General features: G+C 40.4%; 1 protein-coding gene across 1 annotated transcript in view; it reads right to left on the bottom strand.

Moving 5' to 3' along the window:
• Positions 1–20,106, bottom strand: part of LOC122556386 (fibulin-2-like) — a 46,652-nt gene that overhangs the window by 2,584 nt on the left and 23,962 nt on the right. The window contains exons 8-13 of the mRNA XM_043703020.1: positions 16,685–16,810; positions 15,208–15,333; positions 13,590–13,715; positions 12,113–12,238; positions 8,265–8,390; positions 766–882 (exon numbers count right to left, since the gene is read on the bottom strand). Coding sequence (XP_043558955.1) covers positions 766–882; positions 8,265–8,390; positions 12,113–12,238; positions 13,590–13,715; positions 15,208–15,333; positions 16,685–16,810 — 747 coding nt within the window. The remainder of the gene's footprint in view (positions 1–765; positions 883–8,264; positions 8,391–12,112; positions 12,239–13,589; positions 13,716–15,207; positions 15,334–16,684; positions 16,811–20,106) is intronic.

The raw sequence follows: 20,106 nt of genomic DNA, 5'->3' as shown, positions 1-20,106 counted from the left end.
CCCCCACCCCACTCCGGCCTATCACCCTCACCTTGACCTCCTTCCACCTATCGCATTTCCAACGCCCCTCCCCCAAGTCCCTCCTCCCTACCTTTTATCTTAGCCTGCTGGGCACACTTTCCTCATTCCTGAATTAGGGCTTATGCCCGAAACATCAATTCTCCTGTTTCTTGGATGCTGCCTGACCTGCTGCGCTTTTCCAGCAACACATTTTCAGACCTGCATTCTCTGGGTCAACAATAGTCCACCAGGTGCTATGAGACTTGGGGACATGCTGCCAGTGGTGTAATACCAGCTGCTGAGGGAGAAAGCCCTTAACTGACTATGAATTGACTAATTTGAGAGTGTCAGTTGGTGCAATGATAAGCAAGCTACCCAGCATCCTCCCACCATCAAAGGTGGGGAAGAGGTGTCATCAACATCAACAGTGGTAGTTTCCCCAGTGTTAACCACTCCCCCTCCAAAACATACAGCATATGTTTAATGAGCTTCTTCTGTGCTGTTTCTAAATTGTTCTTATTAAATATAAAGTAAAAAATGATACATCTTAAAAACGATCCTTTTCTGTAATAAAAATACTCTCCTTGAATGTTGTGGTTATTCTCTGTAGTCCGCAGGAATTTGCATTAAATCTAGGCAGAATGCCATTCCCAACATAAGGTGAAGTAAAATATATTTTCATAAAGCACTCAATCACTCAGTTGTCGAGTTGTTTTTTTTAACAATACAGAAATACACATTTCATGAGTATTTTCTACAACATACCTGTTTTGCTACGGACTAAATCCTGAAGATTTTGAAGAACTTTCTCTCTTACTTGTTGATTAGTCAAATCCACATCCTCACTGACGACAGTAAACCTTAAGATTACTTTGCGTTGTGCTGCAAATAATATGAAAAGAGATTAATAATACATAAGAACATAAGAACTAGAAGCAGGGGTAGGCCAGCTGGCCCTTCAAGCCTGCTCCACCATTCAATAAGATCAAGGCGATCTTTTAGTGGCCTCAGCTCCAATCACCTGCCCTCACAACGTAACGCTTAATTCCTATACTGCTCAAAAAATTATCTATCTTAGCTTTAACAACATTTACTGAGAAAGCCTCAACTACTTCACTGGGCAGGGAATTCCATAAATTTACAACCTTCTGGATAAAGAATTTCCTTCTCAATTCAGTCCTAAATCTGCCTCCCTTAATTATGAGGCTATGCCCCCTAGTGCTAGTTTCACCCACCAGAGGAAACATCCGCTCTACTTCTATCTTATCTATTCACTTCATAATTTCATGTGTTTCTATAAGATATCCCCTCATTTTTCTGAATTCCACTGAATTCCAGTCTACTCAGTCTCTCCTCAAAAGCCACCCACTTCAACTCCAGAATCAACCTAGTGAACCTCCTCTGCACCCCCTTAGTGCCAACACAGCCTTTCTCAAGTAAAGAGAACAAAATTATACACAGAACTCCAGATGTGGCCTCACCAGCACCCTGTACAGCTGCAACATAACTTCCCTGCTTTTAAACTCAATCCCTTTAGCAATGAAGGACAAAATTCCATTTGTCTTCTTAATTACATGTTGTAACTGCAGACCAACTCTCTATGATTCATGCACAAGGACACCCAGGTCCCTCTGTATAGCAGCACGTTGCAACTTTTTACCATTCATGTAATAATCCTTTTTACTGTTATTCCTACCAAAATCGATGACTGCACATTTATTAACACAGTATTCTGTCTGCCAGAATGTTTCCCACTCACTTAAACTATCTATGTCCCTTTGCAAAGTTTCACAGTCATCTGCACTTTGATCCACCACTCATCTCAGTGTCATCCGCAAACTTTGACACACTACACGTGGTCCCCAATTCCAAATCATCTATGTAAATCTAGGGTGAGTTGGAGGTTTGGATTAGGAATTGGCTGGATGGAAGAAGACAGAGGGTAGTAGTACGCCATATGCCTTCCTCACCGCACTATTTACCTGGGTGGCAACTTTCAGAGATCTGTGTTTTATCTTATGCAGCAGCCTTTTGTGCAGCACCTTGTCGAATGCCTTTTGGAAATCTAGATACATCACATTTACTGGGTCCCTGTTAATGACTGAGGCAAACTTTTGTCAGGATCTCAAGTATTTTAGTTCTCTGACTATGAGCTAGATAGAAGACAATGTATTACAACGCTGTACAAAACATAATGGTCATCAGGTTCCTTAAATGGTGAATGAAAGCCTGGTTATCTTTGTATAAATGACAGCAAAAAACATATTAGAACCCTGTGATAAAAACAGAAAATGGACATGATGTGCTGAATGAGCTTCTTCTGTGGTTGTGATAACTCTAGCCTCGAGCATCATTATCATTGGCAACAATGCTGGAATTTGTCAGGGACTCACAAGTCCCCGCCATGAGCATGCCCTCTCTCATTTTCACAGGGGCTGGTCCATGGTTCGTGTGTGCACAGCTTCCACATGCAGTTGGTCCTTTAAATTACTAACCACCTTCACAGAAATGTGCCATTGGAGTCCCTGGAGTCTGGAACCCGGACTGGACTGATTTGGCCAGGTAAGGGCAGGTCCATTTTCAGTGCATTGCTTTTGGATAGCCAGGCTATCCTTTGGCAGCTGAGGTTCCCTTGTCGATTTGAAGCTTGGGCTCATTGAATCCTGGAGAGAAAGATCCTTTGGGGAAGCAACCAATATCCTTCGGAGGCAAGATTATGGGGAAGGGTAGGGGGACGGGCAGGTGCCCTTTGGGACAATTAACTACAGAACAACTTCAATTATCCGAATGAGACGAACGGGTAGTATTTTGTTCAGTTAACTGATAGTTCAGATAACTGATTGTTCAGTTAACTGATTATTCAGTTAACTGATTGTTCAGATAACTGAACTGAAATGAATAAGGGAAGCCATACTGGGACCTTGAGATCTTGTTCGGCAAATCAGAAATTCAGATAACTGACGTTTGGATATCTAAGGTTGTCCTGTATAGAGAAGATTGTGTATAAGAATACATAATTACCTTGGTAATGTCTAACTTGTTAAGACCGGTCAATAAGAGTCGACAACTTTCTAACAGTCTCAAACTATCATTACAAAAGCAGATCAGAGGCAGATAATTCACCTCCTGAATCCCAAAACCTGTCCACTAGCTTCAAAGCAAAAGTCAAATGTGTAACGGAATACTCTCCCTTTGCCCGCATGCAATGCAGCTCCAATTACGTCATTAGATTCTTAATTGCAGATTTTTAAAAATTAAATTCAAATTCCACCACATGCAGTGATGGGATTCAAACCTCGTCCCCAGGACATTACTTGGGTCTCTGGATTAATATTCCAATGATGTTACTCTGCCAAGCCCTCTTTAGATGATTCCTGAATCCAGGTCTACATATAAAGCTCCCATTGTCTTGGTACAGATTTTTTAGCAGCTTGATGCATTGATTGTATATTCATCGATGTCTCAGAAAAACGTGCAATGATTTCTTGCTTACTTTTGCTCAACATTAGATAATACATTGGCAATTTAAGTAGCATTGCTACAAGACTTGCTCAGGACTCCCTCATCTTAACACCCTCTATAAATTGATAGCAATATCTTTAGTGATGTCTTTCTATTAAATATAAAAATGCTTACTAGAAAATAAGAACTAACAGCAAGAGTAGGTAATTCAGCCCCTCGAGCCTGTTCACCATTTAATACAGTCATGGTTGAGCTCATCTTGGCCTCAACTCCACTTTCCTGCCCACTCTGTATATCCCTTCAATCCATTACTAATTAAAACTCTGCCTACCTCCTCTTTAAATGTAATAAATGTCCAGCATTCACCCCGTTCTTAGATCGTGAATTCCACCATTTGAGAGAAGTAATTTCTCCTCACTTCTATTTTGAATCTTCCACCCGCTCACGTAAAACAATGACCCCTCATTCGAGATTGTCCTGCAAAGGCAAACACCCACTCTCTGTCTACTTTGTCAATCCACTTTGTTATCTTGTATACCTCAATTAGATAGAGGTCGACAGTCATAGATATGTACAGCATGGAAACAGACTCTTCAGTCCAACTCGTCGATGCCAGCCAGATATTCTAAATTAATCTAGCCCCATTTAACAGGATTTGGCCCATATTCCTCTAAACCCTTCCTATTCATTTACCATCCAAATGCCTTTTAAATGCTGTAATTGTACCAGTGTCCACCACTTGGTCTGGCAGTTCATTCCATACACACACCACTCTCTGTGTGAAAAACTGCCCCTTTAAGTCCCTTTTAAATCTTTCTCCTCTAACCCTAAATCTTTGCCCTGTAGTTCTGGACTTTCCTACTCCAGGGCAAAGACCCTTGGCTGTATTCTATATCCATTCCCCTCATGATTTTGTAAACCTCTATAAGGTCACCCTTCAGATTCTGACACTCCAGGGAAAACAGCCTCGGCCTGTTCAGCCTCTCCCTGGAGCTCAAATCCTCCAACCCTGGCAACAACAACCTTGTTAATTTTTCTTTAACCTTTTCAAGCTTCACAACATTGTTCCTATAGCAGGGAGATCAGAATTGCACGCAATGTTCCAAAGTGGCCAAACCAATGTCCTGTACAGCTGTAACATGACTTCCCAACTCCTATACTCAATGCACTGGCCGATAAAGGCAAGTATACCAAACACCTTCTTCACTATACTGTCTACCTGGGACTCCTCTTTCAAAGTCTGTTTGTTCAACAACACTCTCTAGGACCTTATCATTAAATGTATAAGTCCTACCCTGATTTGCCTTTCCAAAATACAGCACCTCATGTTTATCTAAATTAAAATCCATCTGCCTTGGCTCATTGGCCCATCTGATCAAGGTCCCATTATATGCTGAGGTAACTTCTTCACTGTCCACTAAACCTCCAATTTTAGTATCATCAGCAAACTTACTAACAATCCCTCCTCTTATCCTTTAAAACTCTCATGAGTATAGGGCTAAGCTACTCAATCTCTTCTCATAGGACAAGCCTTTCATCCCTGGAATTAACTGAGTAAATCTTCCTTGAAATGTCTCTTACATCCTTCCTCAAGCAAGGGAACCAAATCTGTATGCAATACTTCAGATGCAGACTCACAATGCATTGTACAGCATGTTGTTACAACACTTCTCAACTTTTATACTTCATTCCTTCAGCAATTCAGGCCAAAAATCCATTTTTCCTTCCTTATTAGCCTCTGTACCCAACGATAATCCTTTGTGACTTGTATACGATGATACCCAGATTGAGATGCACCTAAGAATTTTGAAATTTCTCTTCATTTAGATTATAGGTTGCTATTTTATCCTTCCAACCAAGTGGATAACCTTACACTTATCGATGTCAAATTCCATCTGCTAAATATAAGCTCATTCATGTAATCTAACCATATCCTTTTCTTATTTGTGGGATGTGGGCATCACAGGCTGAACAGTTTTTATAGTCTGTCCCTAGTTGCCCTCAAGGAGGTGGTAGTGAGCTACCTTCTTAAACTGCTGCAGTCCAAGAAATTCATAAAGTTCTTACTTCTTTATTGCAACTTACTTTCATACCTATTTTAGTATCATCTGCAAATTTGGCTATAGTACATTCTATCCCTGCATTGACATAATTAATCTAGATTGTAAATGATTGAAGTCTGAGGACCAAGCCCCAGTGGCACCCCATTAGTTACAGCTTGCCAATCAGAAAAACTTGCCAATTATCCTGACTCTGCTTTCTGTTGGTCAGCTTATCCTATCCAGCTAATGTAATAACCCTAACCTTGCATCATCTTAACTTGTCTATTAACCTTTTGTGGGGTATCTTAATAAACACCTTCTGGAAGCTCAGCTATACTACTTCTACAGGATGACCATCATCCATTTTGCTTGTTACATTCTTGAAAAAGTCACGCAAATTAGTCAAACATAATTTAGCCTTCACAAAATCATGCTGACTCTGATGGAGCAGCACAATCAAATCCATTCCACTACTATATCATTCTACATTTTCAATGGCTAATCAACTTAGTCTGCATATCCCTGGACACTATGGGCAATTTAGCACATCTTTGGACTGTGGGAGCAAATCCATGCAGACACAGGGAGAATATGCAAACTCCACACAGACCTCACCCGGGAGTGGAATCAAACTCAGGTCCCTGCTACTGTGAGGTAGCAGTGTTAACCACTGAGCCATCATGTCATCCTGGCTACCATGGACCATGACAATATTCCAGCAATAGGAATGAAGATTTGTGCTCCAGAATTTGCGATTTCCCTGGCCAAGCTGTTCCAGTACAGTTACAATACTGGTATCTATCCGACAATGTGGAAAATTGCTCAGATATGTCCTAAACATGTAAAGTAGGACAAATCCAACATGGCCAATTACTGCCCCATCAGTCTATGACAATCTATCACCCATGTTGGTTATACTACCAATGTTCTGTTAACATCCTCTATAAACTGACATCAATACCATACAAAAACCTCCTATTAATTGCAAAATTCTTTTTCCTTTACTGTGGTAAAGAACCTGGGTGAAAATGTCAATGATTTTGATCATTTTGCCCTCACTAACAATTTTTCTCCCAAGTGAAATGCCATCAACATTGACTAACGACATTTGAAAAAGTAGAAAACAAAATTATGAGCAGGTGTTGAGAAGTGGTCTTCAGTAGCCAACTCTGCACCTCTACCTTGCAATCTCTCTTCAAAAAAAAAGGAAAAAATAACCTCTTAAAATGTCAGCACCATCACGAGTTCATCATTTTCTCAGGACTCTGTAGTTTAACATCTTCTGTAAATTAACAACAAAATCTTTCTATTAAATGTAAACTATGGTTCTTCAAGCTTGACATAGAATTGTTGTGATTGGCCATGACCAATGCATATGTCCATTTGTTTTCCAGTACCATGTGATTATAATATTGATATGACCTTTGATGTTCTACATTTGCCTCTCTTACCTACAATGCTACAACTACAATTCAGACTGAACAATGGGATTGGTTAATGGCAAGTTAAGAGGTGATAAATAGACCGCTTTTGTTCCATATTGGTAATCATTTAAACCCATCACCGACTAACGATTTATATCATCCTTTCCACCTTGCATTCTGTTTTCAAAATAACTCAAATGTTCAAGGCCAGGGATTAGTTTTGAGAGAATTGGGTTCTTCATTCATAGAGAGCAATAAAGTTTTACCTTCCTGCCATCCATATTTACAGAGCATTGGCAGCTGTTGAATACAATGTTATTGCAATACATCAATGGCTGAATATTTGTGCGATTAAAGGTTTACTTGCATCACAAAGGAAAATGATATGCATGTTGATGCCAAATCCAGGGAGGCAATGATATAAGAATGGAATTGTCCATTGTGAATTTTTTTTTGACAGCACGTGTGTTGATTGCACATTCTATGACAATCTATCATAGAATTGTCAATGCTTTCTCACTTACATCTCTTGATACGAGACAATACTTCAGAATCAATATCGCATGTTGACAGCACGTCATATTGAGTCTATTGTGTTAATGATATCTGTAAATTGTCAACAATACCTTTCATGAAATCCATCAGTTAAATATAAAATATGGTTTCGTGAAGTCTTTTTACGTATCTTGGAGCCAGTGGCCATGATTTTCACTATAGTGTCCTCACCAAAATACAGAATCCCTAGCTCAAGTCAGTAAATTTCAGCAATGGTGAATTGAATGCTGAAAACTGAAAGACCTGCCTTTGAACAAAAGTTGACAAGACTTCACAACGCAGAACCACACATTTCTTTGTCACAGTTGGTATCATTTTCTGCAACAAATTTAGCCAAACATCCCAAAGATACAGAAATTTCCAGTGAGAGGCTGATTATTTATTGCTCATATACACAAAATTCACTTGTTGCAATCATTTCAAAATTCATGCCATTGCGATTTATTGGGCAGAGGTAAATCTGAAGTCATTAATAGCATTGTGTCTCTATGCATACCATCACAAAGTGAAGGCTTTGGCAAAATTGTCATGGGAGCAGAATATTGCATTGTGATGGTGATTATTTAGCTATTAAGGACAACTGGAGACTTTCAGTGAACCCATTTCAATTTTCAGGATACTGACATTTGTTAGTGTAGTGATTGGACATCAACCAGGTGGACCTCACGGAATATGAGTTCCCTGATTGGGGCTGTTATCGTGTCATGGACTATGTCAGATAGACGGATTGAGACAGCAAAATAATTAATTGCTCAGAATCTCTGTATTAAAATTGACCTACCATCACAAACAGAAGGATTTGTCAGGTTGATGCTGAAGCCAGGGAGGCAACTACATGTGAAGCTTCCAACAGAATTGGTGCAGCTTTGTTGACAGTTGGCAACGTTGATTGCACATTCATCAATATCTGTAAAATAATATTGAATAATCCCATTCTCAGTTTGAGCCATGTGACACCATTAAATGTAAACCTCAGTACATGCTTCTACATACCCATACAATCCATAACTTTAAATTCCTCTGTGATTCAACAGCTGGATATGTCCTGCTGTTTTTCTCACAAGTATACAGTATGGCTTTATAGTGCCATGGTGTTTGTATCAGTGACACTATCATTGTTTTTCTACATTTCCCTCTCTTACCAACAATGCACCAACTGAAATTTGAGTGAAGCAACAAGATTGGTTGATGGCAAGTTGACAGGTGCAATGTACGTGCATCCTTTCAAAGATAAGAACATGAGACCATAAGACATAGGAGTGGAAGTAAGGCCATTCTGCCCATTGGATCCACTCCACCATTTAATCATGGCTGATGAGCATTTCAACTCCACTTACCCGCACTTTCCCCGTAGCCCTTAGTTCCTTGCGTGATCAAGAATTTATAAATCTCGGCCTTGAAGACATTTAATATCCCAGCTTCCACTGCGCTCCATGGCAATGAATTCCACACCCCACCACTCTCTGGCTGAATAAATGTCTCCTCTTTTCCAATCTAAATTGACCCCCTCTAATTCTAAGGTTGTACCCACAGGTCCTAGTCTCCCCACCCAAAGGAAACAACTTCCCAGCATCCACCCTTTCTAAGCCACGCATTATCTTGTAAGTTTCTATTAAATCTCCCCACAATCTTCTAAACCCAAATGAATACAATCCTAGGATCCTCAGCTGTTCATTGCAGGTTCGGCCTACCATTCCTGGGATCATCCGTGTGAATATCCGCTGGACATGCTCCAGTGCCAGTATGTCCTTCTTGAGGTGTGGAGCCCAAACTTGAACACAGTGTTCCAAATGGGGCTGAACTAAAGCTTTATAAAGTCTCAGAAGCACATCACTGCTTTTATATTCCAACCTTCTTGAGATAAATGACAACATTACATTTGCTTTCGTAATCATGGACTCAACCTGCAAGTTAACCTTTCGCGAATCCTGGACTAGCACTCCCAGATCCCTTTGTACTTTGGCTTTATGAATTTTCTCACCGTTTAGAAAATAGTTCATGCCTGCATTCTTTGTTCCAAAGTGCAAGACCTCGCATTTGCTCACATTGAATTTCATCAGCCATTTTCCTGGACCACTCTCCTAAACTGTCTAAGTCTTTTTGCAGCCTCCTCACCTCCTCAGCACTACCTGCCTGCCTGTCCACCTAACTTCGTATCATCGGCAAACTTCACCAGAATGCCCTCGAACCTTCATGCAGATCATTAATATATATAACGTGAACAGCTGCAGCCCCAACTCTGAACCCTGCAGGACACTACTTGTCACCGGCTGCCATTGCAGTGCCAATCATTTAAACCATCATGATTTATTTACTCATTTATATATCATTTCCTGCTTTGAAAAAAGGAAGTAATTTTCATGTTGGGGCTGGATAAAGCGCCCGTTTGTTTGGGTGCAGATTCTATGACAGCTTCACGTGTGTTGCACATTCAATGATGTCTGCAGAAAAAAATGAGCATTGCTTCCTCACTGACTTTGCTTGACCTTAGATGGATCATGACAATCTATCACACATATTGACTACACTTTCTGTCAACATACTCTGTAAATTGACGACAATAGCTTGCGAAAAACATTCTCTAAATTTAGTACTTGTTTTCCTTTAGTGTGATAAAGAATATTTTTGAACATGGACACGAGAAAGACATGAAGATTTGGGAACTTGGGGAAGTTAATGGTCATATCTTGGGGACAGTCCACATCACAGTAGAAGAGGTGTTGGATGTATTAGAATGGATGAAGTTGGATAAATTTCCTGGTTCAGACCAGATATGTACAAGAACACTGCAACAGTCTAGAGAAGAAATTGCGGGGGCCTGGCTGATATTTTGGCATCATCATTAGCAACGGTTGAGGTCTTGAAAGACTGCAGGGTAGCAAATGTTATACACTTATTCAAGAAGGTCTGCATAATAAAAAACATGGAAACCAAATAGCATAAGTCTAACCTCTGTAGTATGTACGTTACTTGAGATGATACTGAGAGTTAAGGTATACGTGCACAGGTAAAGTCAGGGTTTCATTAGCAACAGTCAGCATGGATTAGTATGTGGGAGATCATGCATCACAAATTATTGGAGTTCTTTGATGAGGTGACCAGGAATGTTGACAAGGGAAGGGTAGACATAGTCTATATGGATTTCAGTAAAGCCTTTGATAAGGTTCCACATGGTAGGCTGCTCTGGAAGGTTTGATAGCATGGAATCCAGATGGAACTGGAAAATTCAAAACACAATTGGCTTGATGGTAGGAAGCAGAGTGTAAAAGTGGAAGGATGCTTGTCAAACCAGAGGCCTTTGCAGAGTGGAGTGCCACAGGGGTTGGTGCTGGGCCTATTGCTGTTTGTTATCGATATTAATGATTTGGATGAGCACGTACAAGGCATGCTTAGTAAGTTTGCAGATGACATTAAAACAGGAGGTATCGTGCACAGTGAGGAATGTTGTCAGAAATGGCAGCTGGACCTTGATCAGCTGGGGATGTGGGCCTAGAAATGGCAAATGGCATTTAATATAGATAAGAGTGAGGTCGTGCATTTTGGAAAGTCAAATCAAGGTAGGTTTTTCATGCTGAATGGTAGAGCCTTACGGGGTGTAGTGAAACAGAGAGATCTTGGAGTTCAGGTGCATTCTCTGAAAGTGGAGTCACAGGTCGACAGGACAGTGAAGAAAGCTTGTGGCACACTGGCCTTTATCAGTCAGGGCATTGAGCATAGAAGTTGAGAAGTTATATTGCAGTTGCACAGGATGTTGTTGAGGCCAGATTTGGAGTATTATGCTCAGTTTTGGTCACCTTGCTATAGGAAGGGTGTTATTAAACTGGAACACATGCAGAAGAAATTTACAAGAATGTTACCAGAGCCCAACAGTCTGAGTTATAGGGAGAGGTTAAACAAGCTATGACATTTTTCTTCAGCATACAGAAGAATGAGGGGGGATTTTATAGAAGTGTACAATATCAAGAAAGGCATGGATAGGATGAACTCACTCAGTCATTTTCCCAGAGTTGGAGAATCACTGATTAGAGAGCACTGGGTTAAGGTTAGAAAGGAAGAATAAAAGGGAATCTGGTGGGCAATGTTTTTACACAGAGGGCATAATGCATATGGAATCAGTTATTAGCGGAAGTGGTTGAGGCGGGTACATTAACAACATTTAAAAGGCATTTGGACAAATACATGGATAGTAAACATGGCCAAGTTCAGGGAAATGGGGTTAGAATTGATGAACATTTTGGTCAGCATGGACCAGTTTGGGATAAATGGCCTCTCCCCATGCTGTAGGATCTATGGCTCTATGAATTTGATCAGTGTGTCCTCACTAACGCACTACATCCTCCCCCAGGTGAAGTGATAAAGAACAAAACTGACCTTTGCTAAGAAAATTAGAAGTCCTCAAAATGTATAACATTGCATTGTTTTGCCACAACCGGTGCCACAATACTGCCATGAAATTGTCCATGATTCACAAATATACAGAACGTTAAAGTGAGATTTTTTTTAAAATTCATAAGCACAAAAGAATCGATGGAGATGATTTCAATTTGAAGAACACTGAAATATGTTCCACAAAGTGTAATTCTGAAATGTTTAATCGCATAACATCTTTGGTGTATAAAACTGTCCTACCATCACAATGTGAAGTGTTTGTTGCGTTGATGCTGTACCCAGGAAGGCAGCTGCATGTGAAGCTTCCAATTGTATTAATGCAGACTTGTTCGCAATTCGATGTGTTGGTTGCGCATTCATCTATATCTACAGAAAAAAGTGCAATGTTTAACTGCTCATTTTGTTCAACATTGGACCATCATTGAAAATGTACTTTGCATGATTTCATCACTTTCTCAGGACTTTGTCCTGTAAACATCTTTTGTAAATGGACAACAATATCATTGTGATGGCTTTCCATAAAATATAACTAATCGTTCTCCAAGCTTGACTCAGAAGTTGGTGCCTTTAGACTTCATTAGCCATGAGCACCTGCGTATCTCCATTTCCTTTGCTTACAAATCTATTACATACCCATATGTTATCGTGCCATTGTGTGAGTGGCATTATCTTTGATTTTCTGCATTTCCCTCTTTTGACTACAATGATCCAGCGACAATTTGGGCTCAACAAAAAATTAATTGGCGCCAAATTGAGAGCCACAAAATGCCTTGCTTTTGGTACAAGTCGGTAATCTTTGAAGTCATCACCTACTAATGGTTTATTTCAACCATTAAACCTCATATTTTGTTTTCCAAATTACTCAGATTATTATTGAGAATTTGTTACCTCTTCCATACAGAACAATAAAGTCTTGCCTTTCTCCTATCTACATTTACAGAGCTTTGTCAGCTCTTGATTAGAACATTACTGCAATACCATCAGAGCATGCGCTGATCAACTGGCAAAGGACCTCTCGGACATCTTCAACCTCTCCTTGCTGCACGCCACTGTCTCTGCATGTTTCAAGATGGCCAACATCATCCCTGTGCCGAAGTAGGCTCATGCAGCGTGTCTCAATGACTACCGCCCAGTGGTGTAACTTCGGTGGTCATGAAGTGCTTTGAAAGGCTGGTCATGGCATTAATCAATTCCGGCCTATTTTTGACCCACACCAATTTGCCTATCGGACCAACAGATCCATATCAGATGCCATATCACTTGCCCTTCAATCCTCCCCAGAATATCTTGACACCAAGAACAGCTATGTAAGAAGTCCACTCATTGACAACAGTTCAGACTTCAACATTATTATCCCCACAAGACTGATTATTAAACTTCGTGATCTCGGACTAATCCCAGTAGAAGAGGTGTTGGATGTATTAGAATGGATGAAGTTGGATAAATCTCCTGGTCCTGACCAGATATGTCCAAGAACATGGCAACATGGAAGAGAACAAATTGCTGGGGGCTTGGCTGATATTTTAGACTGCCATGAAATTGTCCACGAAGCACAAATATACAGAATGTTAAACTAAGATATTGATTATTATTTATTCATAAGCACAAAAGAATTGATAGAGACCATTTCAATTTGAAGGACACTGAATTATGTTCCACAGAGTGTAATTCTGAAATTATTAATCACTTTATATCTTGTTGTGTAAAACTATCCTACCTTCACAACATGAAGTGTTTGTTGCATTGATGCTGTACCCAGGAAAGCAGCTGCATGTGAAGCTTCCAATTGTATTAGTGCAGACTTGTTCACAATTTGATGTGTTGGTTGCGCATTCATCTATATCTGCAGAAAAAAAGGCCAATTTTTGATTACTGACTTTGTTTGACATTAGGCCACAACTTGGAAATTTACATCACATGACCTCATCGTTATCTCAGGATTCTGTCATGTCAGCATCTTCTGTAAGCTGACAACAATACATTTTATGATTTCTCTAAATGAAATATAATCCCTGGTTCTTCAAGCATGACCAAGAATTTTAGAGAAAGTAGCCATGATTGGACATGTACACCTGTGTAAACCCACTACCGTTGCTCACAAATATATCACATGGCCATGTGGGGCCATGCAATTGTATCAGTGGCATGACATATCATTTTCTACACTCACCCCTCATACTTACAAGGCTCTAACTACAATTTCTGCGCAACAATAAGATTGGTTAATTGCGAGTTCATGGGCTCAAAACGCATAGCAGTTTGTTCCAATTCAATAATCTGTGAAACCATCACTAACTGATTAATTCTTTCTCCTTGCCCAGAACTGACTCTGAATTTAGACAAATTCTACTGCACAGGAGCAGGCTTTCAGTTTGAAACTTCTGGTAATTTCATTCAGATGGAGCTCAGAAGATGTGACTTCAACCGATCCAAATTGACAGAGCTTTGGAGTTCTCTGCTTTGTTAGGAATTCCAAAATTATCAGTGGCTGAGTACACATTTCTAGCATCACAAATGGAAATGTGCCTTGTGGGTGTGGATTTTATTTTGGCAACTACGTGGATGCTGCGCCTATTTGAGTTGTTGAAGATTTCACCCCAATATTATGTGATTTTTGAACATTCATCAATGTCTAACAAAACCTCTGCTATTCCTCCTCCCTTAGCTTCCTTGACATGAGACCAGTCTTGACAATCTAATGCACATTCCTGAAGAAGGGCTTATGCCCGTAACGTCGATTCTCCTGCTCCTTGGATGCTGCCTGACCTGCTGCGCTTTTCCAGCAATACATTTTTCAGCTCTGATCTCCAGCATCTGCAGTCCTCACTGTCTCCCAATCTAACACACATGCTGACTACACAGCCAGTGCAATCTAGTTTGTTAATATCCATTGTCAAGTAACAACAATTGACTGCAAAGATATTCTATGAATTGTGAAATATGCTTTCCTCTGCTGCGATAAAGAATACTGTTGAACGTACACATGAATTTGGTTATTGTGTCCTCAATAAGTAAGCTTTCTCACCAAGATAAGTGAGGTGCCATGAACATTAACAGCATGATGATAAAGAACAAAACAGACTTATAAGCATAAATATCAAAGTCCTCAGAGTGTATAAGAATACATTGTTTCACCGCATTTGGTGCCATTATACTGCTATCAACTTGTCCACAAAGCAAAGAAGTGACGTACACTGTCGCGAGATGCTGATTATCTTGTTAATCATATGCGCGCAACTCACAATTGAAACTATTTGATGAATGTTCAACAATATGCTAATCTGAAATCATTACTAGTGTAATATGCATATAATATGTGTGTAAAAGTGTCCTACCATCACAATGTGAAGTGTTTGTTGCATTAATGCTGTACCCAGGAAGGCAGTTGCATGCAAAGTTCCCAATTGTATTATGGCAGACTTGTTCACAATTCGATGTGTTGGTTGCACATTCATCTATATCTACAGAAAAAAAATGTAATATTTGATTGTTCACTTTGTTTGACGTTAGACAAAACCTTGGAAATTTATATTCAATGGTCTTATTACTATCTCAGGACATTGTCATGTAAACATCTTTGGTAATCTGACAACAATACATTTTATGATCTCACTAAATGAAATATAAACTATGATTCTTTAAGCTTGACCCAGAATTTTAGAGAAAGTCGGCATGATAGGGTATGAATGCCCGCAAATCACCAAAAACGTTTCTTTCAAATACATCACGTGGCCATGTGATGTCATGCAATTGTATTAGTGACATTAGATTTCACATTCTACACACCTACAAGGCTCCGACTACAACTTCTGCTCAAAAATAGGACTGGTTAATGGTTGGTCGATGGGCACAAAATGCAAAGCTTTTTTTTTCCAAGTTGATAATCTTTGAAACCATCACGCACTGATGATTTCTTTCACATTTTCCACAACTGACACTGAATGTCGACAAACTCAACTGCACAGCGACAGGGTTTAATTTTGAACCTCCTTGTTACTTCATTCAGATGGAGCTCAAAAAACATCATTTCAACCAATATTCATTGACAGAGCGTTGGTGTGTCCTGCATTGCTTGAAATTCCAAAACCATCAGTGGCTGAGTAAACATGCAATTAAATATTTCTCGCATCACAAATAGAAGTTTGTGTTGTGGAGGTGGAATTCATTTTAACAACTAGGGGCATGAAGCATCCATTTGTGTTGATGAAGATATCATTGCGAATTTATGTGATTTTTGAACATTCATCGATGTCTAAGGAAACCTTTCCGATGCTTACTCCCTTTGCTCCATCGCAATGAGACCAGTCTTGCCAATCTCTTACTCATGCTGACAGCGCAGCCAGTGCAATCTGTTTTGTTCATATCCACTCTAAACTGGCAACAATAGATTTCAAAGACATTCCATGAATTGTGAAATATATTTTCTTCTGCTGTGCGAAAGAAACTTCTTGAACGTACACATAAATGTGGTTATTCTGTCCTCAGGAAGGAACATTGCTCACCCAGTTAAGTAACATGTGTCGAGCATTAAAAGCATGCTAATAACGAACAAATCAGACTAATGAGCCTGAATGGAGAAGTCCTTAGAATGTATAAGAATACGTTGTTTCAACGCACTTGGTGCCATCATACTGCCATCAACCTGTCTACAAAGGGCCGAAGTGTACAGCATTTGAACAAGACACTGATTATCTTGTAACTCATAACCCCACAGCTCACAGTTGAAACTGTTTGATGTACACTCAGCAAAGTGCAAAACTTCAATCATTAATAGCATGATATGTATGTAATATTTGGATAACAATGTCCTACCATCACAGCGTGAAGCATTTGTTGCGTTGGTGCTGTACCCAGGAAGGCAGCTGCATGTGAAGCTTCCAATTGTATTATTGCAGACTTGTTCGCAATTCGATGTGTTGGTTGCACATTCATCTATATCTACAGAAAAAGTTTCAATTTTTGATTACTGACTTTGTTTGACATTAGACAGTGCCCTAGAAATTTACATCACATGGTCTCATCAGTTTCTCAGTTTTCTGTCATGTCATCATCTTCTGAGAACTAACAACAATACATTTTATGATTTCTCTAAATGAAATATAATCCCTGGCTCTTCAAGCTTGACCCAGAATTTTAGAGAAAGTAGCCATGATTAGACATGTACACCTGCGTATACCTACTACGGGGTTGCTCACAAATATATCACATGGCCATGTGGGGCCATGCGATTATATCAGTGGCATGACATTTCATTTTCTACACTTCCCCCTCATACCTGCAAGGCTCTAACTACAATTTCTGCTCAACAATAAGAGTGGTTAATAGCGAGTTCATGGGCACAAAATGCATAGCCTTTTTGGTCCAATTCAATAATCTGTGAAACCATCACCCACTGATGAATTCTTTCTCCTTGCCCAGAACTGACTCTGAATGTAGACAAAGTCCAATGCACAGCGATAGGGTTTCAGTATGAAACTCCTGGTTATTTCATTTAGACGGAGCTCAAAAGATGTGACTTCAATCGATCCAAATTAACAGAGCTTTTGTATTCTCTGCTTTGTTATGAATTCCAAAATGATCAGTGTCTGAGAACACGCGCAATTAAACATTTCCAACATCACAAATGGAAATGTGCCTTGTGGGTGTGGATTTTATTTTGGCAACAACATGGATGATGCGCCTATTTGTGTTGTCGAAGATATGATCGCAATATTATGTGATTTTTGAACATTCATCAATGTCTAACAAAACCTGGGAAATTTATATTACATGATCGCATCACTATCTCAGGACTCTGTCATGTCAACATCTTTTGTAAATTCACAACCATACATTTTCTGATCTCTCGAATTGAAATAGAAACTGTAGTTCTTCAAGCTTGACACAGAATTTTAGAGAAAGAGGGTGTGATTCAACATGAACACCTGCAAATTACCATTACCTTTTCTCACAAATATATCACGTGACAATGTGTTGCCCTGTGATTGTATGAGTGGCATCACAAATTCAGCTCAACAATAACATTGGTTAATGTATAAGAATACATTGTTTCAACGCACTTGGTGCCATCATACTGCCATCAACTTGCCTACAAAGCACCAAAGTGTGCAGCATTGGAACAAACCACTGATTATCTTGTAAGTCATTAGCTCACAGCTCACAATCGAAACTGCTTGATGTACATTCCCCAAAAGTGATAATCTTAAATCATTAACAGCGTGATATGTATGTAATATTTGGATAACAATGTCCTACCATCACAACGTGAAGTATTTGTTGCGTTGATGCTGTACCCAGGAAGGCAGCTGCATGTGAAGCTTCCAATTGTATTATTGCAGACTTGTTCACAATTCGATGTGTTGGTTGCTCATTCATCTATATAGAGTCATAGACTCATAGAGATGTACAGCATGGAAACAGACCCTTCGGTCCAAACCGTCCATGCCGACTAGATATCCCAACCCAATTTGTCCCACATGCCAGCACCCGGCCCATATTCCTCCAAACCCTTCCTAATCATATACCCATCCAAATGCCTCTTAAATGTTGCATTTGTACCAGCCTCCACCACATCCTCTGGCAGCTCATTCCAAACACGTACCACCCTCTGCATGAAAAAGATGCCCGTTAGGTCTCTTTTATATCTTTCCCCTCCTACCCTAAACCTCTGCCCTCTAGTTCTGGACTCCCCGACCCCAGGGAAAAGACTTTGCCTATTTATCCTATCCATGCCCCTCATAATTTTGTACCAAATGCCTTCTTCACTATCTTATCTACCTGCGACTCCACTTTCAAGGAGCTATGAACCTGCACTCCAACGTCTCTTTGTTCAGCAACACTCCCTAGGACCTGACCATTAAGTGTATAAGTCCTGCTAAGATTTGCTTTCCCAAAATGCAGCACCTCTCATTTATCTGAATTAAACTCCATCTGCCACTTCTCAGTCCATTGGCCCATCTGGTCAAGATCCTGTTATAATCTGAGGTAACCCTCTTCACTGTCCACTACACCTCCAATTTTGGTGTCATCTGCAAACTTACTAACTGCACCTCTTATGCTCGCATCCAAATCATTTATGTAAATGACAAAAACTAGAGGGCCCAGCACCGATCCGTGTGACACTCCACTGGTCACAGGCCTCTAGTCTGAAAAACAACCCTCCGCCACCACCCTCTGTCTTCTACCTGTGAGCCAGTTCTGTAGCCAAATGGCTAGTTCTCCCTGTATTCCATGAGATCTAACCTTGCTAATCAGTCTTCCATGGGGAACCTTGTCGAACGTCTTACTAAAGTCCATATAGATCACATCTACTGCTCTGCCCTCATCAATCTTCTTTGATACTTCTTCAAAAAACTCAATCAAGTTTGTGAGACATGATTTCCCATGCACAAAGCCATGTTGAGTATCCCAAATCAGTCCTTGCCTTTTCAAATACATGTACATCCTGTCCCTCAGGATTCCCTCCAACAACTTGCCCACCACCGAGGTCAGGCTCACCGGTCTAAAATTCCCTGGCTTGTCCTTACCACCCTTCTTAAACAGTGGCATCACGTTTGCCAACCTCCAGTCTTCCGGTACCTCACCTGTGACTATCGATGATACAAATATCTCAGCAAGAGGCCCAGCAATCACTTCTCTAGCTTCCCACAGAGTTCTAGTGTACACCTGATCAGGTCCTCGGGATTTATCCACCTTTAACCGTTTAAAGACATCCAGCACTTCCTCCTCTGTAATTTGGACATTTTGCAAGATGTCACCATCTATTTCCCAACAATTTATACCTTCCATATCCTTTTCTACAGTAAATACTGATGCAAAATATTCATTTAGTATCTCCCCAGTTTTCTGTGGCTCCACACAAGGGCTGCCCTGCTGATCTTTAAGGGGCCCCATTCTCTCCCTAGTTACCCTTTTGTCCTTAATATATTTGTAAAACCCCTTTGGATTCTCCTTAATTCTATTTGGCGGCACGGTGGCACAGTGGTTAGCACTGCTGCCTCACAGCGCCAGAGACCCGGGTTCAATTCCCGCCTCAGGCGACTGACTGTGTGGAGTTTGCACATTCTCCCCGTGTCTGCGTGGGTTTCCTCCGGGTGCTCCGGTTTCCTCCCACAGTCACAAAGATGTGCGGGTCAGGTGAATTGGCCATGCTAAATTGCCCATAGTGTTAGGTTAAAGGGGTAAATGTAGGGGTATGGGTGGGTTGCGCTCCGGCGGGTCGGTGTGGACTTGTT

This window comes from Chiloscyllium plagiosum, chromosome 13, assembly GCF_004010195.1.
Source record: "Chiloscyllium plagiosum isolate BGI_BamShark_2017 chromosome 13, ASM401019v2, whole genome shotgun sequence".
Lineage (NCBI taxonomy): Eukaryota > Metazoa > Chordata > Chondrichthyes > Orectolobiformes > Hemiscylliidae > Chiloscyllium > Chiloscyllium plagiosum.
This window is presented reverse-complemented; position numbering and strand designations above follow the sequence as displayed.